The 24,806-nt window shown below is 42.0% G+C and overlaps 1 protein-coding gene and 1 pseudogene across 3 annotated transcripts in view; both read right to left on the bottom strand.

The window, feature by feature from the left end:
• Positions 1-5,688: 5,688 nt before the first annotated feature.
• Positions 5,689-24,806, bottom strand: part of Fam172a (family with sequence similarity 172 member A) — a 440,570-nt gene continuing 421,452 nt past the window's right edge. For all 3 annotated transcript variants that reach the window (XM_055604043.1, XM_055604046.1, XM_055604045.1), the window contains one exon: positions 5,689-8,390. In XM_055604043.1, the coding sequence (XP_055460018.1) occupies positions 8,248-8,390 (143 nt within the window). In that variant the 3' untranslated portion in view covers positions 5,689-8,247. The remainder of the gene's footprint in view (positions 8,391-24,806) is intronic.
• LOC129674156 (elongin-C-like) lies at positions 21,475-21,805 on the bottom strand (annotated as a pseudogene).

The following is a 24,806-nucleotide window of genomic DNA, read 5'->3' as shown; positions in this document are numbered from 1 at the left end:
CACACACACACACACACACACACACACACACACACACACACACACACCAAAAAGCCAAACAAAGAGATTCATCGAAAATCCAGCTAGGACTGAAGTTTGAAGAAGAGAAAACTTGGCAGGTACGAGCCAGAGGCGCCCCTTTTTGGTGTTGTCAGAGAAGTTTGCCGTTAGGGTTTTTAGCCGGCGGCCGGAGCCTGCTGCTGAGCGGCGTCGCTCTCCGGGAGCGGGGATTCCGCAGCGCCCAGGCGCCGGGGAGTTAGTCCCACAGCTTCCGCCAACCCAGGGGGGGGGGGGGGGGGGGGGGGGACCAAGGGCTGATGGGTCTGGACGTACATTTTTGGAAACTGATCTATAGAGACTGAGATTATAGGCCTGTAGCTAAAGTAGTCCCAGCAGACAGTTTAAAGTGGAGTTGATACAGATCTTGCTAGGTAAAGGGAGTTGATGAAAAGTTGGTCCAAGAAAATTTGAGTTGCGGGAGGGAAGACCCTTACCAAAGCAGTGACTGCGGGGTGGAGCTACGTTCAGCGTAGACTAGATGCAAATTCGGGAGACTGGCAGGCAAATGGAGCGTCAACTCAGGGCGCTCTGATTAACACCGAGCAGGGAGCAGGCGAGACTCTCCACCCACAAAGTACAGTCTTTGAGCTCACTGTTGTTTTGGGCTCAGATCCCGAGGTTTTCAGAAGAGAATAACCTATGGCGGGGGAGTGGCTGGAGTGAGGAATCCCGCCAGGCCGGAACTTTGGGGTTCTGGCCAAGGGGCGAAGGAAGGGGGAGCTGGGAGCTGTCCGTGGTGCTGGGGAGAGCACCGTGCCGGCGCGCAGCTCCATCTCGCTGCCTCCAAACCAGGGCAAGGCGTAAAAAGGGAAAAGAGACCCTAACTCAGAAGACTGGAAAACTTCCCTCCTAGAAAATAAAATACGAATGAGGCGATTATTCTAGACGGGTCCTACTTTTATTTGTGGTCATTACAGTGTAGACAGCAGTGTTAACTGGCGATTCCTTTTTGTAGGGTACTTTCCTCGTGTGTCACATTTCAAAGTATGTAATTAGCAATTGCTGATCTGCAAAATAAGGAGAACAGGAAAAAAAAGTATGGCTGGGGACTCTATATCCAAGGATAGAATTTCCAGAGTGCTAGAGAATAAAAGCAGAAGGTGGCTTATACCTACTAGACCATATTTTATTGAGAAAGATATATATATATTTTGCCTAAATACTTTTTTGAATTACACACTTGTAAAATACTATAGTTATATATATTATTTGTCAACAAGAATAAAAAGAGCGACCTACCTGTTGGCTAAGAATTCATTGTTTGTTGTATAGCAATGCTTTTACTTGAATTATTCAAAAGTAAACAATCTTGTTTTTTAAAAAGTTGGTGATGAGAAAGAAAGCAGGATTCAGAAAGAAATATTTCAATATTAAGGTAAAGAACTGTAAACAGAAATATAAGCTTTGTAAATAGAAATACAAGCTATCCAGTAAGGAGCCGTATTCTTAAAAAGCTTTGTACACACATGATTCAATAGTTAGATCATTTACTTTGGTTAGTAAAGCCAGAATTGTGAGAAATAAGAAAAGAATTGATCTTAATTGTTTTAATCATGAAAATCTTATGTAGTCTCAGCAACTTGAATCCATGTGACAATGAAGAACGAAGAGGACATGAATTCAAACAGCTGACACATGATCAGCAGCGACTGACAGCATCTCATTTGATATTTGATATCAAGCACTAGATCAATATTTGTGAGATCAATGCAATTTTAATGGTTTTCTTTCAAAACTGCATGAATGCCAAATTGTGTCGCTCTGTGCTACTGTTATTTTTAGAGCTGGTTATTCTAGGGGATGATATTAAGTAATTTACTGAAGCAAAGCAAAAGCAAAGGGTGGGGCGGGTGGAGAAAACAAAACACAGCACGTCATGGATATTTCTTCCGTTGATAAATGCTGATGATCCATGTGTCCAGGGAAAATACACACTTATGTGAAAAACCCACTCTCTAAATATGACTTTAGATGAAAAGCTTTTGAAAAACTATTAGGAGGTTTATGAGTATGAACTAGATCAGAGACAACCTTTCACAGTGTACGAATTAGGTGGGATTTGAACAAATACAAATGTACATGATAGGAGGGAGATGCTGGTCTTCCCCTCATGTGTAGAACTGAGTGGGACATAACAGACTTTTCTTTATTCTTGACAGAGTAGAACTGAGAGCATCATCTGATATTCAAGCAATGCTCTCACAGAGTAAATCAGAAAAAAGGTAGGTATAAATATTATTTTTCTTAGAAGAGTTTCTCCCTTAAAAATGAAATGCTGTTGACCGGGCTCAGAAGGATACAGTTCTCTAACCTTTAGCTCTATTTGTATAAATTTCTAAATATGGATTTATTGGTTCTTACAGATTCACCCTGAGGACTTTCCACCTAGAGGAATCCAAGGCCTTCAGTCTGGACGGAAACTCCCAGGGAGGGGCTCTGAGGGTATGCAACTGAAGAGCATCATCTCACAGGACAGATACAAAGGTGATTGTCACATTGGGGAGGGAGTGCTCTTGATGAGTTCTGATTGCTCAGATGACAAGAACCAGAAAATAGCTTTCATTCATAATTCAACTTTAATATAAAACTTGGGGGGTTGCTTTTCACTGAAATAATAGCAACATATGAGGAAATCTCTGATACCCAACTTTAAAGACCTCTCAATCTTCAGAGAATAGAATACTTAGAAACTATGCCATTTTTATCCCTTCCCAACTGCATTCCTTTTCTTAATTCTAGCATGTTATCTGAAGAAAGTTTAAATAAAGTTCACATTGCAGACCTTGTACTCCTGAAGAAACTGGGTAGAGACAGAATTTTCCAGGATTTTAATAATTAAAAAAACAAAACAAAACAAAACAACTAACCCCACCATGGTCTGCATGCGGCTCCATGCTCTTTTGTATTCAAAATTGGCAGAATGCCTACAAACTAAAGACATTAGCACTTTAAATCAATTTTCTTTAATGAAATAAAGCCAACCATACATGCAAGTACATATTACACAGCAGCAGAGATTTACAGATGCAAACAAGCTTGAAGCATTTAAAAATGTTTATTGCAGTGCCTTGAAGATTTCAAACATGAAAAATTTATTTCATAAAAAAATTTACAAACTTTCACCAAGACAGCACATACAGAGCACTTACTGTTACAGGCACTGAAGAGATATACACATTTTGTATATGTTTTCTGCAGATTCAGTTGTAATGAACAGCAACAAATACAAGTACTCTGTAAAAAGCTATGTATATGTGAGACATTTGTGCATAAATGCACACACTTATTTTCTATTAAACAACCTGAGTTATTTTAAGGAAGGAAAAAACTTTATATTTAATGGTAATTAATTTGGACTTCATTTTGGCAAATCATAATTTGACCAATATTTTTCCTCATAGTCTGAAGAATTTTAAGGTTTAGTGCAGCAAAATTGCTGTTCTTCTTAGGCCACTTTGAAGCAATGTTAGTCTGCAATCAGATCTACATGTTAATCTCTAGTTTTGCCTTCAAACAGAATTCAGTTACAAAGAACTTGGAAAGATTTTGAATCTATTCAGGAGAGGAAAACTCTTTAATTTTCTGAGGAGTAAAAAATCCCCAAGAAACTTCATATAGCGTCTTAGATTTTGCTTCGCATACGTGATAAAACATTGATTGTTGCGGTCTGGTGACCCATGAAATTTGGAGGTTAGTTTTCTCTTCAGACCAGAGCATATAATTATGCAAATAAAGAGCTGTCACTGATCTAGTGAAATACTCAGAAACACATGCACTCTGAAATTGGACAGAAAAGTGAAATGGTTTGTGATGTGATGATGCCATAGCTTGCTTTTCCTGCCAACTTTCTGAGTTCATTATTCAAACTGTAAACTTTAAAGAGACATATCGTTTTTGGGATGTTGGGTGTTTTTTTTTGTCTCAGATTCTTTGTTTTGGTCACAGAGTAAGTCAGTTCAATATCATCTTACCTATGACAGCTTCAGACCCAACAGAAAAGCCACAGAGAGAAAGCTGAGTGATCTGGAGACACAGGTGCTGGGCCTCCATAAAATTCTTCCTAGAAACATGTGTCATGGCTGTTTAAACAAAGTTCAATTCCAACAATACAAAAGATGATAGGGAAAGGTTTTCCACAAACTTCAAGGCAAAGAAGGGCCAGGAGAAGTTGCCTGGAAAGACATCATGGAGGTCTACTTTTTATTTTCCAAGTTTTACAACCACAGGGAAGATACTGGCACCTCTACGATGTCCAGCTATCGAGCAAACCTTCAGAACAGCTTTCTCCACAGAGCAAATCTTTAGCTTTTCTGTTTCATTTTCCATTATTTTTCCTTAAAAGCCTTTGTGCTGAGCATGAACAGTTACATTGGTCCTGAGATCTCCCAGTCCCAAAGTTCCCATCACACAGTCTGGTGCATAGTTTTAGATGTCATGAAGGTTCCCTCTCATGAAACCTAAGAAGCCTCATGTCAAACCGCTGACTGCTAAAGACATCACTTCATGAGAGCAGTGGTGTGAAACTTTGAAAACATTGATCCATATGATCAATTAATCAACATCCATCCCTCCTAAGTGTAAGGTTTGAAATGATCACTGTCCCTTTAAAATATGCAGATTTCAAGATAAATTCTGGAATGCTTTGATAACTCCTTCTATTTCTGGGCCTCTCTTAATGCACTTTGTGCTACCCCTGCCCCAGCATTTCAGTATGTGGGAATTCTTGAGTACACTGATGGCAGCTGCAATGGTTTGAGTCTGAAGCTCTGTGAAGTTAGTTGTTTGAAGGGGGTATGCCTTAGCATCTTTTATTTTATAATCTTTTGCCAGAGGGGATATGAGTGGCCATCACACAATTATCAGCCTTTGGCTCACCCATATTTCAAATACATAAATGCCTAATGTTTATTTTTTAACCTCTTCTCACAACATGTGAGAAAAGTTTTCAAAAGTCTACACTGGAATTTCACACTGTGAAAATAACTTAACAGTACACTTTCTTAAATGAATTCAGAGCACAGCTTCCAACAAGAACCTATCAGTTAATCTAAACAATAATTCCAACATGTAAGATAAACGTTTGGACTGGAACTCTATGTAATCCACAGAAACATGAAAAAAAAAATCTAGTTTATTAGCAGTGCTGGTTTAGGCAACTCTGTCACCCAAACCCTCTCAGCCAAGTGAGAGGTTTAGGATAAATGTAAACACGTTAGCTCTGGACTGTATTTTATAAAGCTTCTACCATCAGGAGCCACTTACCAAGCTCCCTGGAAAACATACTCACTGTCTGTTAATGTTTTATTTTATAAGACATTTTGAAGACAAGTTGCTCTAATTTCCTTGCTAAGATACTTATGTATTGAAAATATTTGGTAAGAATGTTACCTTTATGACATGTGTGAATCAACTGAGGTTAGGTATTATTGCCTTAGAGGAGTAACAGCAGTAACCAGGAGGGGCCATGAGGCTTTACTAAGGAGTGTGGTCCCATGGCTCCCAGTAGGTTTCAGCTTTGAAAGCCTCTGTGCAGAGAGTGAAAAAAGGAACTTCCGAGAAGGAATAATACACAGTTACTTGTTGTAAAACTTTTTTTATTTTAAAATGGTAAACAGAAGGAGACTAGAGGAAATTCTTGCATTTTATTATTTCTTGACATATAAACAAAATGAAAATGCATCCCAGGAAGCACAAGGCAGAGATTTGAGGAAAGAACAGTGATTACAAGTCGATGGTCTTCCAAATACCCAGGATGACTGCATGTTAGGTACCCCAGAAAGCTCTAGAGCAACTGCCTGGCACTGAAGCTTGAATCAGACTATTCTGAATCTCCAATTTATGCCTTTCTCAATCTATTTACTCTAAGAACTAAGTATAAGATTAAAAACAAAACAAAACAAAACAAAAAACAAACCCACAGCCTACCTTTATACCCGTGTACCTAAAATCTTTTTAAGAAAATAAAAACAGGGAGACCAGAACAGAAATAATAACAGTGCCACTCCCCACAGGGGTGCAGCCAAGTGCTTGCTGTTATCCCAAGAAAGCCGAGGGGAGCACCTCACTACATATATACCGACAGGATCCTGAGCAACAGGCTAAGAAGTCCTACTTTGTAAGCAATCACTTGTCACGATCAGCTGGCCTGGAGCGCTTTGCCTGGCTCCCTCTGGGTTACTACAGTGCAGATCCACAAGTAGTAACAGACATTTATACAACTTTGTATGTAGCACTTCAGCAGACAGGTAACAAGGTTGCAATTCCATGATTGTGAAATCCTCATCACAACCAAACGCTGACTTTTAAGAAGAGCAGAGAGGGGCCTTGAGGGAGGGTAGAGTTCCACTCATAGCCTGAGACGTTTACTTTGCTTTAAGTCAGCTTCAGAAGCTTCACAAATCTAGCCCTGTATAAGTAGCTTTTTCTTTTAATATGGCAAAATTATTATCTTGTGAACATTTTCATATACTGAAAACACCAGACAATTTATAACATTTGGTAAGATATATTCCCCCTACACCAATTTTTCAAACTGGGTCATTGGGAAGAAGTCCATTGGTTTTACAGAGCTCACCACTCACTTCACATTTCTAAACTCAGAAATGTGAAGGGTCACTGCAACAGAGCAATGTGCTTGACACCGTTGGAGTGACACATTTTAAACAGCCTAGGAGTTGCATAAAATGTCATTTTAATTTTCCCTCTTCAGCTGTTTCTGCTTAAGTAGTATCAGAAGCTGCTCAGACAGGGGCACTGAACACTGGACTTCACTGTCACTGAACCTACAGAACCCTTGAACATGCCAAAGTAGCATGTTCATGCTCAGATCAGTTCATGACATGGAAACACTTCTCCGTAAGGTGGCTGAGTTCAGGTCATTCCTCCAGGGCATTCAATGGTGCCCCAGGATCGCTTACACACACTTTCTCATGTTCCCCAGTAAGGCACACATGTTACTTGTTGAATTCGCTTTTAAAAAAGGATGGAAATACTAAATTCATGATCTCACCAACTGGATGTAACCTTCACTAATTCAATTCAAAACGAGTAAAATGTTAACTTAATTTATCTTCGGTACTTCACAGATCCTAGTTGGGTTAAAGGACCTACTGTTGGCATATCAGGGCGAAACCCTATCAGAGGAAGTCAAACAGTAGACATTTTTTACCTAAAGGCGAAATTAATTACACTGTACTTCTCTTTTCAGTAGATGAAACTTAAGCATTTTAATCCTCCTTAGCCTTTCAGAAAGCAGTTTCATTTTCTTGAGGATAGTAAACATCCTGCAATCTGAAAGGGTTTACTCTAAGACTGGTGAAAGCAGACTCAGCAAGGGTTAACAACTACCGCCCCGTTCTGCCCTGGGGTACAGAAAAAGCCACCCTTAAGTGTATCATCTAAATTATAATGCCACATATAAGTTCTTGTAAGTAACTTGGAAATTTTACGGAATATGAGGCCTTACAGGTACATCTGAAAGATCTGGTTATGTTCTGAATATTCTCTCCTGAAAACAGAGACATAAAGAATCGCATTCATTTGGGCACGAATGTTCAGAAAAGAGGGTTTGGATTCCGTATTTTACGATTTTTTTTTTTTTGTAAAGTTTTTCTTCTGGTCTTGAAATGAAAATAAATCGTTATAGGGAGAGAACAATTTGTATTCCCCCAACTACATAGTACATTATGTTCGGAATTTAAAGTTGGCATTTCTAAGACTTGGGAGTGTGGCTTTCTATAAAAGAGAGGGGCTCATAAGATGGGAGGGGAAAACCTAGTTAAAAATCAAAGTTTGAAGTCTAGAATAAAAGCTTGCTGGATTTAAAGGGGAATCGAAACCGGCACGACTGCGGCTGGGCAGCCGCGCCGCGTGGCAGCGGGCGGTAGGACCGCGCAGACGCCGCTCGGCAGCAGCGCCCGCGGACCAGCCCCGCGACCACCGTGGCGGGGGCCCGGCGCACCGGGTGCAGGCGGCCTCGCTCGGCCGCGGCCCGCAGCGCGCAGCCGGGTGCAGCCCGCGGGAAACGCGGCCGCTGAATCCATATTGCTTTGACAGTTGCACTCATCTAGAAATAATGCAAAACGCTATTTAGAAGAACACGTCGCGACCCGGTGCTGGAGGAAGAAAGCAATCTAATGGGGCCAGGAGGCTGCGGGCGGCGTGCGGGCGCGTCGGGCGGCGCCGCGCTCACAGCTCCTCGTGCTTGATCCGGTGCGAGCGCCGAGTCAGGGCCGGCTTCTGCGAGCTGCTCTTGGCCTCCGAGGCTTCCGCGAAGAACTTGAAGATGGACGGGAAGCTCTTCCAGGAAGTTAGCTCGTGCCGGTCGGTGCCTGCGGAGACACACACGGATTACAAGGTGTCGCGCGGGCGTGTGGCCACCGGCAGGCGGCCAGCAGCCCTGCCCTCCCGGCGAGCGCTCCGCCGCCGGCGAGCTCGCCTCCCGGCTGGGGGACCCAGTGCCGCGCGTCCCCGGGGCGCGCCACCTTCCGCGCTGGTCCCAGTCTCCCCCGCCGGAACGTGCCCGCCAGGCTCCCGAGAGGCCGCCCGGAGCTCGCGGGGCCTCTGCTCCTCCGGGCCAATCCAGCAGCTCGGCGGGAAGGGCCACTCCCTCTCCCGCCCAGAAACCACCCATTTCCCCAGGCCTGGGATTGGTTTCCCCGGCGTGCGGGCTCCCGAGTCCACCACACCCTCCCCTGAGCGCCCGGGTGTCTCGGCTTCCCAGGCAGAAAGGGGTGGGGTGGGGGTGGGGGGATAATTCTTTCTCTGGTCTGTTCCAGTCTCTGAAGTTGGACAGGACTGGCTCACCGAGGTCACTGGGACCAAATTATTGGAGATATTTAATGAAAGGCCAGATTCAAAAGGAGACCAGGGGCCTTGAAAGTATCCCAGGCGGGCCACATGTAGAACAGGTCTAGAAAAGCCAGACAAAAGTGTTCAAAGCGGAACCACTGAAAGAGCATTTAGGCCTCCTATTCAGTCGAGAAATTCAGGGAAACGGTAGATTTTCAATTTACCGGGTTATTTTACTACAGTTTCTGTGGCTTGGGTTGAATATTATACACTATTTTTCAAACCAAATGGAACCTTTAGTTTCACAAAAGCAGCAAGTAACACGCAGGCACAGGGATACACGAGGAAATGATATGAGCTTAAGAAAAAATTATTTGTGATAGTATATAATTTAACCAATAACTTCATAATCGGTTTTTAATTAAAATAACAATTACAAATACGCCCATAGAAATTATGAGTTGGATAGCTTTGAAACAGTTGAAATTTCTTCTGCAATCACTCAGTTATGCAGATACTGCTTGGAAGTCTCTGGATTCAGGGCCTCTGATACTTTAACATTGTTAATGATAATTCTTTAGTCTGTAATAGTAGGTCATTGCTATGGTTACTCTACAATGGTGCAACACTTTGCCTCCCCCTTCAGCTATTCGCTGAGACCTGGTAACCACATTTGTTGCCTAGCAACAGCTTTGTGACAGTATCACAATCTGGGAGATATAACAATAAGGATGGTATGGCTGCACTCAGTTGGCCAGAGAGCAGAAAGCTAGTCTGTGCATGTGCCTTATTGTGGGAGCTGTCCCTACTGGAGAGGTCAGCTCTTCACAGGTGCCCCTCACAATGATGTTTTCAGCCCTCCTCTCTCTCCTTAGGAACCTTACTTGGAACTAGGATCCAATATTGAAGTCACACTCTGGAGAAATATCCTCCCCACACCACTGTATTCGATTGAAAAACGAGGTCATTTCTCTATTTGCTTACACATTTTGGCAAAATTCAATTTATTTGGTGGAAGGGATTGATGAGTATAGGTTTTTACTGGTAAGTCCTGAAGGGCTTGGATGAATTCTGATAATTCTTACAGAATTCTTAGGGAATTATTACTCACTGTGTGTGTAAAGTTACAAGTTCTTTAAAACACGTTACATGCTGATATCATTATTGTATGTGTGTGTGTGTATTTTGCTAGTCAAATGATACCAATCAAGGATTCCTTTGAATTTGGAGGTAATTATATTCTTAAAACACCAGTGAACGGTTCTAGACATCCTCAGACATGTCTGTTTCAAATAAATGTCATGAATATTTCTAGAAGAAGGCTCTGTCCCTGGGAAGCTTTATGAAGAGTTTCTTTTTCTGTAGGGTCTGCAATCCACTTTCAGCTCAGTACCAACCCTTAAGTTGCACTCCTGATGAAAAACAGTTGATCTGTATTTTCTCCTTATGAAAGGCCATCAGACACATAACACAAGGCAACAGCTGTTCGCAAACACAGGAAGCCTTCCCCCAGTGCTAACGGGTCTTTCCCTTCCCACTTCCTAACCTTCTGCTCACATCTGGCATGTCTCCACAGTGACCAGTTACACCTACCAGTGCTGCCCAGGTGAGGATCAATTTGTAACTTTCTCAGGGAGCTCCTCTCACAATCCCTCCTACTCCTTGGAAACCAATTCAATCTATGTCTCCAGACAGACCTCCAGTCAATGGTCTCAAAGAAAAAAAAAATTTTGGTCACAAGCAATCTTAACTCTCCCATTTTCCTAATGACAGTCTTTCTGAAGGATGAACACATGTCCTTGATAAAACCACTACAAAATTCTGTTTAGTTTCAGCTTATGACAAGTCTGCTTGAGTAGTCCTGGTCTAAAAAGACCAGTGTACAAAAGAGAGTTGTGTATTTGCAATTGCTCTCAAAATTTACTCTTGCAAATAAAGATGAAATAATTAGATTGTATGATCTTATCAGAAGAGGGGAAATTCCTAGTAAATAAAGTAGGTGCCAACTGAATTGCCTTCTTTAGGTACTGAAGTAAGAACTGATAAGCGCATATTTTATATCTGTATAAAAGTCTCTCTTTTTGGGCTGGCGATGGCGATATGGCTCAGCAGGCCACTAAGCCTGACTACCTAAGTCCAATCCCCAGGACCCATATGATCCCAGAAAGTTGCCTTTTGACCTCAATATGTGTGTCATAACACACACACATTGAAGTATAATACAAAAATTATAAAAATTTCTTGGGCCCCATCCTTAGATGAAGTGTTACAGGTGATTACTGGCTGCTGAACTGGGAAGACTCAGTCTTCTTCAGGGACATGCCCCTGACAGGTCATTCAGTCCCAAGTGGACACACACACACACTTGAGCAACACTGAATGGACCTGGCTGGCCCTATATATAATATACATACATACATACACACATATATCCACACACAAACACACATGCAGCAACAATAAAGAAGGGGTCAATAATTTGAAAATGGGGGAAATCATGGAAGGAGTTGGAATGGGTGGGAATGTTGTGAATAAAGTACTGACGTATAAAATTCTCAAAAACTTTCTAATTTAAATCATTCCTAATTTTTGGATGATGTATGTATGAAGTCCTCAAAACCTTTTTTAATTTAAAATAGTCTTAAGTTTCGGAAGTGGACTTAGTGCCTGTGTTCATGTGTGTGCATCACTGCACGTGTGTGCAGGAGTCCATGTGAAGGCCAGAGAAGGACCTCAGGTGTTATTCCTCAGGCACTGTCTTTTTTTAAGACAGGGTCTCTCATTGGCTTTGAGCGTACCAACTGGGGCTTGCCCGTGAGCTCCATGGAGCTGCCTGTCTCACTCTGCCCTTCCAGTGCTGGGACTACAAGCGCATACCATCAGGCCTGACTTTCTTTAATGTAGGTTCAGGGGATTAAACTCAGGCCCCTATGGTTGCAAGGCAACCTTTTAGAAATGGAGCCATTCCCCATCACTGGAGGTGAATTTTTGCCATTTCCCGATAGCAGCTGGAAGATGCATATATGTCAGTCTTGGTTTGCATACACACATTTCAAGTATATGTTTGGAGATCATTTAAAAAATTCAGTGGGGCTGGAAAGGTGGGCCAGCTGTTAAGAACTGTTGCTCTTGCGGAAGACTCAGGTTTATTTGCCAGCACCCACATGGTGGCTCACAGTTGCCTCTCATTCCAGCTGTAGATTCCATGACACCCTATTCTGGCCTTTGTGTGCCCTGAGGTGCATAGCCATATCTGCAGGCAAAACACCCATACATACAAATAAAGTTAAAATAAATCTTAAAAAATTTAGGGACAAAGTTCCATTAAAATAATGACAAATTAATATTAAAATATGTAGAAAATAGTGCTCAAAGTGGTCGCTTAAAATATTTATTTTTAAATTATGTGTATGTGTAGGTATGTATATGTGAGTGCACACTTATGAGTCAAAATAAGCCTTTCCTTCATCAAGTTGCTTTTACTAGGGCATTTGAACACAGCAACAGGAAAGGAAACTAAGACACCAGCTTTTCCATGTTCCTCTTCACTAGATCTTAATGCTTAAAATTCTGGGGGTGGAAGGGTAGAGTGGGTGTGCACAGAGGCAAAAGCATAGAAATCCAACACTGATTTGGCTGCAAAGATCTCAATATTCTGGCAGATGCACACTATTTTGAAGTTGTAACCTATTTTTTTTTCTAGTACTTGTTTTAAAAAGTCAAATATATAGTCCTTGGTTGGGGTATCAGTCTCTGCAGGGCCCCCAGGGCCCAGATTTTTGGTTCTGTTGCTCTCCTTTTGGAGCTCCTGTCCCCTCCAGGTCTTTCTATCTCCTCCTTCTTTCATAAGATTCCTTGCACTCTGCCCAAAGTTTGGCTATGAGTCTCAGCATCTGCTTCGATACCTCCAACAGTAGAGTCTTTCAGAGGCCCTCTGTGGTAGGCTCCTGTCCTGTTCCCTGTCTTCTCCTGCTTCTGATGTCCATCCCATTTGCCCTTCTGAGTGAGAGGACCTAAAACTCCTGCACAGATGTAGCCCATAGACTCGGTCTCCAAGTAGGTTCCCTCGTAATGCAAACAGGGACTGTCTCTGACATGAACCCAGTGGCTGGCTCTTCTCCCCTTGAAGGGGGAGCAGCCTTGCCAGGCCACCAAGGAAGACAATGCAGCCAGTCCTGATGAGACCAGATAAGCTAGGGTCAGATGGAAGTGGAGGTCCTCCCCTAACAGTGGACTTGGAGAGGGGGATAGGAGGAGATGAGAGAGGGAGGGTGGGGTTGGGACACTAGGGAGGTGGCCACAGCTGGGATACAAAGTCAATAAATTGTAATAAAAATTTAATAAAATTTTTAAAAAGTCAAATGTAGGTGGAGAAACTATCTTTAAGAGCTTCTTCAGGAGACATGAGTTCAATTCCCTGTATCCCCTGTAGGCAGCTCACAACCACTTGTAACTACAGCTCAGGGGATCTTGAGCCTTCAGGGGCAACTGAACTCACATGCACACACATCCCCATACACATTATTAAAAATAACAAAAACAAATCTTTAAAAAGTTAAGTGTAAATTGATTTTTTGTGTATATTTTGGTGCTGGGATTGATCCAGGGCTTTTGAATGCTGAGTATATGCTCTGCTACTAAACTATACTGCCAGTTAAGTAAAAGGAGTATTTTAATGTGAACAAGTACGTTACTAGACCATCAACAAATTCGATAACAGAGGGAAAAGTCTCTAAAAGCAGACAATCAAACCATGTTTTACACACACACAGACACACATACACACAAGTGTGCGCTCACATACAAACTTTTGCCAGATATGAGGTTTACTGATAAGTTATAAGTAATGAATATGGAGTAGAGACTGGAGAACATTATAATTGTGGAGAAATATTTACCAAAAAGAGATAATTTCAAAAAAAAATTCTTGGTTTGATTCACTGTTTTAATTATTACTAGCCACTTTATCTTCTATAGCCCAAGACCAAAAGGTCATGGAATAATTTCAACATTCCATGTGTAATTTACACGTTAGATTCTGGTTAGAATAGGGAATATCACTCTTCACAAAATCACCTCTGATTAGGACAGCAGCTTTCTTTTTCTTTTTTTTTAAGATTTATTTATTTTATGTATATGAGTGTTCTATCTGCATTTACACCTGCCAGAAGAGGGAATCAGTTCACATTATAGATGGTTGTGAGCCACCATGTGGTTGCTGGGAATTGAACTCATGCCCTTTGGAAGAGCAGACAGTGCTCTTAACCACTGAACCATCTCTCCAGCCCCTGACAGCAGCTTTCTTATATCTTTATTTCAAGAAGAACACTCTCAGCATGTGCCCCTATTTTGTCTGCTGTTCACAAAAATACATGCTTTTTAAAGCAAAACATAATGAATAAACATTCATTATGTATGTAATGGAAGTTCCTGTGGCAAAGGGGAAAAGCAAATATGAGTGTATGCGACATGTTAATATTAACAGAGTAACAGATCTATGATACTTTCAAAAAGATGAGGTTTGATTTTAGAAATTGATCTTTAGCAAGAAAAGAAGTATGTGCAATTAGGAAGCAATGAAGACCTTGTCAATACAGCTATGTTGATAATAACAGGTAAGGGAATTGTTGAAAAAAATCTCATATATAAAAATCAAGAGTCTGTAATATTAGTGAGCCCCAGTGGGATTAACTAATGAATTTATGAGCTCACCAATAGTTATTTTTAGAGTGTTATAGAGAATCAGAGAAGAATCAGAGCACTGAGAAATAATGTGCTTCCCCAAAAGAAAGCAAAACCACTGAAAGTGGTTTTAAAATGAAAGTTGGAGTTCCTATAAAAAGAAGGCATCTGAAAGACTCTACCTAGCAGTGTTTCAAAGCAGATACTAAGAATCATAACCAAACCTTCGGCAGAGTACAGGAAATTATAGAAAAGAAGGGGAGTTAGTATGATGTGGAAAGGATGGGAGCTCCACAAGGACCAAACTTATCTGGGCACAGGGTCTTTTCTGAGACTGACACTCAACCAAAGACCATGAATGGATATAACCTAGAACCTCTGTTCGGATGTGGCCCGTGGTAGCTCAGTAACCAACTGGTTTCCCATAGTAAGGGGAACAAGGACTATTTCTAACAGGAACTCAATGGCAGGCTCTTTGACCTCCCCACCCCCCAAGGGAGGAGCAGTCCTGTTAGGGCACAGAGGAGGACTTTGCAGCCAGCCCTGAAGATGCCTGATAAAACGGAGCCAGACGAAAGGGGAGGAGGTCATCCCCAATCCGTGGACTTGGAAAGGGGCAGGGAGAAGCTGAGGGAGGGAGGGAGGGTGGGACTGGGAAGGAATGAGGGAGCGGGATACAGCTGGGATACAGAATTAAGAAAATGTAACTGATAAGAAAAATAAAATTGAGAAAAAAGAATATAATTCAAAAGTATAAACATATTTGAGCAGAGAATGGTTGGCAAGAAGGCCCTGCGAGTTCGAAGCGCAAGTGCGGGACAGCCACACGGAGAGGTGGTAGGCAGGGAAAGGGAGCTACTGGGACTGTGCGGTAGCAATGCAGCCCAGTAAACATGATGCAGTGTTTTCAGTCGCCTGTGTAAGGCAGAGGCACGTCTGTTCGCATTGCTAACATGGTTTCAGGTCCATTGGTGGTGTGACAAGACCCTAAACATGAGATGTCAGGGTTGACCTAAGAGAAGAGATAGATTGAGATATGGACAGAAACACTGGCTGTGGAAACCCCAGGTTTCTTCAGCTTCTGGGGAAGCCTGTCCTTCTGTTTAGTGATGGACATATGCTAGGTATGATGAATAACAATACCTCCAAGATGAGTAAGGCACACTCGGCTGTGTCACTGAGGCTGTTTTTCTCCTAGCCCATGCAGCACTCCACTGTCGGATGGCACCACCTATATGCAATCGAGGTCTTTCCTCCTTAACTAATCCTCTCTATGAATGTCCACCCTGGATATTAGTAAAGTGCTTTACTAATAGCCTAGGCTATCCTCAATCCAATCAAGTTGATAGTCACAATTAATCATTACAATTCTACCCTTTGTCAGTTTGTTATCCAAGCACATCTCCTTGAGCAAGAGTATTCCACTCTGGCTCCAAAAGTCCAATATCTATCTCATGCATTAACTTAACCTTCAAGAGTCCTTACAGTATTAATAATTACAATATAACTAAAAAAATCCAAGTTCTGGACTTAGCTCTAAATGGGATGTGTCCAGCAAATTCCCACCCCACCCTCCCCTAATGCCCCATACCACCTCAGAGCTCATAGACCTACACAGAAGAGGTAGAAAGAGTGTAAGAGACAGAGGGGATGGAGGACCTCTGGAGAACAAGGCTTTCTAAATCAACATGGGCAAAGCTCATATGAACTCACAGAGAATAAAGCAGCCTTCACAGGGCCAACACCAGATCCTCTGCATATATATTATATATTTCAGCTTAGTATTTTACAAAAAAAAAATTAATTATTTATTACAATTTATTCACCTTGTATCCTGGCTGTGGCACCCTCCCATATCTCTTCCCAATCCTACCCTCCCTCCCTCATTTCCTCCCATGCCCCTCCCCTAGACCACTGATAGGCGGGGTCCTCCTCCCCTTCCCTCTGACCCTAGCCTCTCAGGTCTCATCAGGACTGGCTGCATTGTCTTCCTCGGTGGCCTGGCAAGGCTGCAACCTCCCAGCTTAGTATTTTTAATGGGACTTGTGAGTTGGCTCTGATTCTTGTGCCTTCCCTTGGGGCTTCTTTTCTGTTGGTTTGCCTTGTCCAATTTCCATGTGTTGGGTTTTGTGATTTTATTTTGTCATATTTTGTTGTTACCTCTTAGAAGCCTGTTTTTTTTTTTTTCCTTTTTCTTACTTCCTGTTTTTTTGTTTGTTTGTTTTGTTTTCAAGACAGGGCTTCTCTGGGTAGCTGTGGCTGTCCTGGAACTCTGTAGGCTAGACTGGCCTTTCACAGAGATCCACCTGCTTCTGCCCTTCTAAGTGTTGAGATTAAAGGCTCATGCCATACTGCTTTCCCAGCAAAGTCTATTCTTTTCTAATGAGAGAAAAGGGAATGGATCTGCAGGTGAGGTGGGCCTGAGAGGAGTAGAGGGAGAGGAAGCTACTCTGTGAGAGAATGGTCTGTATTCAGTAGGAGGAGATAGTCCTGTAGAAGCGTAAGCATTGTGGAGAGCTGGCTCCACCTCTGCATCCAGAGCAGGTGTTTGTTCCCAAGGGCCTGTGCGGGCCTGCCCTTACAGACTGTCCAGCTGTGGCTCACATGGCCTCTGCTCCTTACCCAAGGCTCTCCTATGGCAGACACTCTGTGCCCTTGTTGTCTTTAGCTTCCTGGAGTCTCCACTGCATCCTCAGCTTCACTCCCTCTCTGAGGTTCTCATCCTGCCACACACTATCTGGTCATCCCGGGCTTTTTTTGAAACCTGGGTAAAATCCTCAATGAATTTATATGACCAAACAAATCAGTATGACATGGACAATGCCACAGCTGGCCACCACTTTAAGTAGTAAGAGACTCATAGGACCTTAGCCTTCGCTACTTGCTGGTGGCTGAGCATGAGGGAAGGTGTCCTGAGGTGGCCTTGTGAGAGCATGGAATTTTGGAGTTCTCTCCTGAAAGCAGTCTTTGAACTGACTGAAACTTTCCAGCTTGCACTTGTGACGGGTGGGCTCAGGCCAGTTCCTGATGTCTATCAAGAAACTGTCCCTATTGCCCCAAAGCGAAGTGCCTGGTTTCTTTTTGACTGCCCTCCTCTTTTCAGCTGGTGCACTGCATTCTCCTTGGCACAACTTCACATGTGCTTCTTCTCTTGGAAAACTATAAGTTTTCTAAGCTTCTATTCTTTGCTTTATGTTCACAGTTTTCACTGTCTTCTTGGTCACTACACCACACAATGATAACCACACAACAGTCCAAATGCTAGACTGCCTTAGAATGCCTCTACCATATTAGCTACTGTCATCAACTTCAAATCGTCTGAAGCACTGCACACAGGCACATGGTTCCCCTGCATGCCAGCAAAACACACATTCAAATAAATAAGTGAAAACAGTTTAAAGATTTGGGCACTAAACTTTTGGTGAGAGTTTCTGATTTGAAATGTTCCATTTTTATTCTCACACATTGTTGGGACAGAGAATAAAACAGTGCTGTGCTGGGTCTACTAAGCAAAGGATAATGGGAAGCAGAGCTTGGTGCTATCTTACATTCTGCCGTTTGTGCTGTCTCAGTAGCTAAGTTTATATTGTAACATGCTTAGCTGTAGCTGTGACAGTTCTTAAGGAGGTCTGTGACTCTGTCAGTTTTCCATTCTGGTAGGTACTCAAACGTGAAGGTGGTCATGGCAATACAGAACTTCACGTGAGAAAAAAAAAAGCAAACAACAAACCAAACAAAAGACCTGATACACGTGATATGGTGGTGAAGGCCTATAACCTCAAGTACTCAGAGGGCTGAGGCAGTACTAACTTCCAGGAGGAGGAGAGAGGGGCTGGGGAGGGGAAGGTGGAAAAGAAAGAGGAGCAGGGGAAGGAAAAGAAAGCAATCTAAAGCCTAATGACCTGAGTCCGATCCTCAGAACTCCCATGTGGATGGAGAGAGCTGAATCCTGTGCCCTTCATATGCCCACTTCAGTTCCTGTGCATATCCTATTCAACAAGCAAACAAATATGCAAGCAAGCAAACACATAATTAATAAAAGCAATTAGCATGAAAGGAGGGTAGGAGCAAAGGAGGAAGAAAAGAGTTAAGAAGAAAGGAGGGAGGAGGTAGGAAGGAAAAGTGAAGGGAGGGCGGGCAGATGGTATAAGCCTATAACACTAGCAATTGGGAGACAGAGGCAGAAAGATTAGTCAAGGCCATCTTCAACTACATAATAAGTTTGAGGCCAGCCTAGAAAGAGAATATAAAAGGAAATGGGAAGGAGGAAAAAAAAAAAGTCAAACAGTGCCAGAATTTATGTTCTAATTTGAGAAAAACTGGCATTTTGCTATGTTGGGTAATTAAACATACGAATACATGTTACTGGAAAATTTTTAGCATTCAATATTTGCTGATGATAAATGGATTTTTAAAATACTATGTATAACTGTTACTGGTATATAAAATGCAGTTTTTATGTATTGGATTTATATCTGAAAACCTTGCTGAATTAGCTTTCTTATACTAATAATGTATCTCTATTTGGCCCCCTTCCTCTGCTCCTCCCTGTCTGTCCTACCATCATACCTCTCACCCCCATCCCCCCCTCCTTCTTCTCAGAGAAGGGGTACCAACCCACCCTGGCATCTCAAGTTGCAGCAGGACTAAACGCATCCTCTTCCATTGAGGCCTGACAAGGCAGCTCAGCTAGGAGACAGGGGTCCAGAGTGAAAGGCAACAGAGTCAGAGACAGCCCCTGCTCCCATTGTTGGGGACCCCCATGCTGACCACGTTAAGCATCTGCTGCATATGTGTAGGGGTCTAGGTCCAGCCCAGGCATGCTCTTTGTTTGGTTCAGGCTCTGTGAGCCTCCATAGCCCAGGTTAGTTGACTCTATGTAGGTCTTCTGTGGTGACCTTGACCCCTCTAGCTCTCAGTGGCAGGTGGATCTTTGAGTTGGAGACCAGCTACAGAGTTAGTTCAAGGACAGCGAGAAACTGGCTTAAAACACCAAAACAAAACAAAACAAAACAAAACAAAAAAAAAAAAAACCAACGAAACAAACAACAACAACAAAAACCCCAAAACAAAAAACACTCCCTCAAACCAAATGTATCTCTAGATTCTGAGCTTACTATATGCTTATAACCATAGTATATTATGAATAAGTTCAATTTCTATTTCCTTTCTAATGATTAGGTGCTTTACTTTTTCTAGCTATAAAACTTTCAACTATAAACAGAAGTTTTGTAATTTAAGCCTTTAGGGAGGAAAGACTGTAGGAGTTACTGGGGATAGGCATGCACACTGAGTCAACTAAGCAGGTCTCCCACGGGCTCGCAGAGGCCGAAGCAGCAGGCACAGGTCAGCGCCAGGTCCTCTGCATAGACGTTATGGCTGGTAGCTTGGTATTTTTGCTGGACTCTAACTGTGGGAGCAGGTGTGTTTCTCTTGGGACTCTTTTCCTTCTAGACAAGGTGGCCTTGTCCAGCCTTAATATGAGGGCTATTGTCTTGTGTTATTCTATCTTATTTTGTCAGGTTTGGTTGATGTCTACTGGAGGCCTGTTGTTTTTGAAGGGAACTGGAGAGTGAGTGTAGGGTGAAAGTGAGTAGAGGGAAAGAGGGGAGGTAGGGTGAGGGAGCTCAGAAAAGTGGAGGTGGGAGAACTGTGGTTGGCATGTACTGTATGAGAAAATAATCTATTTTCAGTAAAATTAAAAAGCTAAACTATAAACAAAATAGACTCTAATATACTGATAAGCTTGGCTAAAAAGTACAGTTACTATGAACAAAGTTCTATTTTTACTGGTTTCCTATTGATATATTTTTGGAAGAATGGATTCATCAGGCAATCCTGTTTGCTCCTGGCTAGTAGTCATGCAGGTGTCCCCAGGAGAGAGCATGGTGGCTTCCTTACTGCCAGTTAGATATCTAATATGGACTTCTCCTTATCCTAGTTAAGGTTGTGCAAAATTACAGAGCTATCCCCACACAGTTTGCTCTGTTAACTCACTCTGTACATCAGGCAAGTCTTGAACTTATGATCCTCTTGTTTTTTCATTTTGTTTTGTTAAGAGACAGGGTTTCTCTGTGTAGCCTTGGCAATCCTGGACTTGCTTTGTAGACCAGGCTGGCCTCGAACTCACAGAGATCCACCTGCCTCTGCCTCCCAGAATGCTGGGATTACAGGCGTGTACCACTGCGCTCGGCTTCATGATCCTCTTGTCTTAACCTCTCAAGTAGTATGGATTATAAGACTATACCATAGACCTAGCTCTTTGAAAAAAATTAAACACCACAGTGCCTTCTATGTGGCAAGGTTCCTTAAAATACTTTGAACTTATTGACATGGCACAGCTTAATGTGTTCACAGATGTACCATGTAAGAATACTGTTGATTACTTTATGAATGCATACTATCAGGTAATATTATAGAGGACAGAAAGAATTTATGAATAATTAAACGATATAAACTTTCATTAAGGACTGCTTGCTGATATAACTGCATACAGCCAAGATACGACTAAACAATGACCAGGAGACACTATAAAGGTGTTTATGGTATAAACTTGCCAGTATTTCCATGGACATGTCTTCCAACATAACGCTAACTGGGATTTTCAAATAGTGAACCCCTCAGACAGTTCAGGTAACCCCTACTCACACTAATCTATTTCATTATTTATTGCTCAGGAAATTAAATTTTCTTTCTCTGGCATTAAATCTACATCTTAAGTATTTACAATCTTGGACTTTGATGTATAGTAATAGAAAATGAATGTACTTAAGAAATACAGATGAACTTAAATGTGATACAGAACTTGGCAAGAATTTGTTATTCCTATTCCTTTGTTTTATATGCTGGCTGTACCCAATACTTTATTTTAATTAATTAACTAATTAATTAATGTTTTTTTAAATACTGAAAAAACTAACAGTTTATAATAATTTATTTCATTTAACAATCTAGGAAGTTCATGGCCATCAGCAGTTCCAGTGCAATTTCATGTGCAATTGGGAATTCAGGAATCTCAGTAGAGCTGTTAGTGTAGCGGACTTGTAGGTAAAATACATGCATACTTTTGATAGCATGTGCGAAGGGAACACTCTAAAATTGACCTCATTGGTTTCGTTCTCAGCCCTGGCCCACTCAACATGGCCTTTATTGTTCCTGATGTTAATGCATGTTCTCTTTTTACACTAAATTCATGACCAGCAGAAGATATTAATTTGACATACATGGCATCAGGGCCTTCACAGCCACCATAGGTTTTCTCCTCTCCATCCATATGTTCTTATAAAATTCTACTTGATCCCACAAGAACTTTAGTAGTTTCCTGGAGGGAAAGATGCGGTCTGTTAATAACTTGCTTCTGAAGGAAGTGAGCTGTGCTCTGGGCCCTAATTAATGGTTTTGAGACAGGGTTTCTCTGCATTTCCCTGGCTGTCCTGGAATTCAGTTGGTAGACCAAGTTGGCCTTGAACTCAAGAGATCTGTCAGCCTCTGACTCCCGAGTGCTAGGATTATAGGTATGTGCCATCACTGTCCAGCACATGTTATTTTATGCATATGGATGTTCTGTCTGCGTGTATGTCTGTGTAACAGGTGTGGTCCCCACAAGGTTGAGAAGAGTACCTCAGAGCCCCTGGAAATGCAGTTGTTGACGTTTGTAGGCCTCCATGTTGGCACTGGGAATTGAACCCAGGTCCTCTGGAGGAACAGAATGTGCACTGAACCAGTGAGCTGCCCCTCTAGTCCCATGCTGGCAATACTTTATATTTTATTCCTTGTCTATGAAAGTCCCCTTTTTCAAGTAAGTTAATATTACTATGAGACTTACATTTGATCATGTTAAAGCAGCAAAGGACAGGTTCTTTTCCAGAGAATCTCAGACACACTTTGGGCATCACTACAGGTTTATGACATCCATTATTTTACTCTTATGCCACACAATAGATTTAAAAAGTCATACTGAAAGGAATATCTAAAAATCTACTTTTAAAACTAAGGTTAATATGCACATGAAAATAAGAAAATGTTGGCTTATGGAGAGTTTTTTCATTAATCAAAATTCAATGTTTGCAGACCCAAATGTATAATCAACAGTAGAAATACAGGCTTGTTAAAAATCTTCGTAAAGTATCTGGGCACAGGGTCTTTTCTGAGACTGACACTCAACCAAAGACCATGAGTGGATATAACCTAGAACTTCCGCTCGGATGTGACCTGTGGTAGCTCAGTAACCAATTGGTTTCCTATAGTAAGAGGAACGAGGACTATTTCTAAGAGGAACTCAATGGCAGGCTCTTTGACCTCCCCACCTCCCAAGGGAGGAGAGTAGTCCTGCTAGGCCACAGAGGAGGACTTTGCAGCCAGCCCTGAAGATACCTGACAAAACAGAGTCATATGAAAGGGGAGGACCTCCTCCCCATCAGTGGACTTGGAAAGGGGCAGGGAGGAGTTGAGGGAGGGAGGGTGTGAGTGGGGAGGGAATGAGGGAGCGGGATACAGAGTTAACAAAATGTAACTAATAAGAAAAATAAAAAAAAAATGTAACTTAAAAAAAAAAACCTTTGTAAAGGAAGTTGTACATGAAGGAAAACCTTAGTAGCAAGACCAAGCTACCTTAGGGATTCCAACATAAAAAAATGTCACAATCTGTTTCCCAGAAAAATATTATATTTACAAATTAAAATAAAGTAGGAAAAGGCATGCTTATCCTATATCCTATTTCATAATAAAAACTTTAATTACCTTATCTTATGACTAGAGTAGTAAGTATCTTTGCTTGCTTGGTATAACATACTCATACCTACTATTGAAAATGCACTTGATGACTTATGTAAACATGCTGTAGTAGAACATAAGAAATAGGTGAAGGGTAGAGGACTAGCAGAAAAGCAAGATAAAGTAGGTGTGCTTGTATATAATCACTATTTTAATGTTTAGTCAGTTAGGATTATACACCGCAAAGTTATATTATATTATATTATATTATATTATATTATATTATATTATATTATATTATATTATATTATAGTCTTTGGCAACAAACTGGATGATGGATATTTTTGCTATTTTTTGTATACTAATATGGTTAATACCCACCGCAGAAAGCCCAAGACCTAAATATGGTGTGTTCTCAGAAACGTGGACTGCAAGAGGGGGAAGTGACGCATAAAGGAGGAAGATCAGTATTGTCTTAAAAAAGAAAATCTGATTTCCTGCGCTACAATGTAGCCAGCCTTTCACTTTCTCTTCTGGTCGGAAGAGCACTCCTGTGCACACATGCACACACAGAGACACACACACAAACACACATACAAACACACACACACACACACACACACACACACACACACACACACACACGAGAGATCTTGGAACATTTAATCCTAAATGGAATGTCTCCATCAAATCCTTCCCTCAGAGCTCAGGAAACCCCACCAAAAAGGAAGCAGAAAGAATGTTCCTGAGTGAGGTATCCCCAAAGCAGAAAGACACACATGGTATGTACTCACTTATAAGTGGATATCAGACTTACAATATAGGATAATCATAATAAAATCTGTACACCTAAGGAAGCTATTAAAAAAGGAGGACCCTGGGTAAGATGTTTAATCCTCATTCAGAAAAGCAAATGGGATAGACTGGGAAGAGGGAAAAAACAGGGAACAGGACAGGAGCCTACCACAGAGGGCCTCTGAAAGACTCTACCCAGCAGGGTATCAAAGCAGATGCTGAGACTCATAGCCAAACTTTGGGCAGAGTGTGAGGAATCTTATGAAAGAAGGGGGAGTTAGAAAGACCTGGAGGGGACAGGAGCTCCAAAAGGAGAGCAACAGAACCAAGAAATCTGGCCACAGGGGTATTTTTTGAGACTGATATTCTAGCCAAAGACCATGCATGGAGATAACCCCTGCACGGAGGTAGCCCATGGCAGCTCACTATCCAAGTGGGTGCCCTAGTAATGGGAACAAGGACTGTCTCTGACATGAAGTCAGTGGCTGGCTCTTTGATCACCTCCGCCTGAGCAGGGAGCAGCCTTACCAGGCCACAGAGGAAGACAATGCAGCCAGTCCTGATAGGGCCTGATAGACTAGGATCAGAAGGAAGTGGAAGAGGACCTCCCCTATCAATGGACTGGGGAAGGGCATGGAGGAGATGAGGGAGGGACAGAGGATAGAATTGGGAGGGGTTGAGGGAGGGGGCCACCTGAAATACAAAGTAAATAAACTATAATAACTAACTAACTAACTAACTAACTAACTAACTAACTAACTAACTAA

This window comes from Psammomys obesus, unplaced genomic scaffold (genome assembly GCF_907164565.1).
Source record: "Psammomys obesus unplaced genomic scaffold, mPsaObe1.curated_primary_1811, whole genome shotgun sequence".
NCBI lineage: Eukaryota > Metazoa > Chordata > Mammalia > Rodentia > Muridae > Psammomys > Psammomys obesus.
Note: the sequence above shows the minus strand (reverse complement) of the source record. Positions and strands in the feature narration are given on the sequence as shown.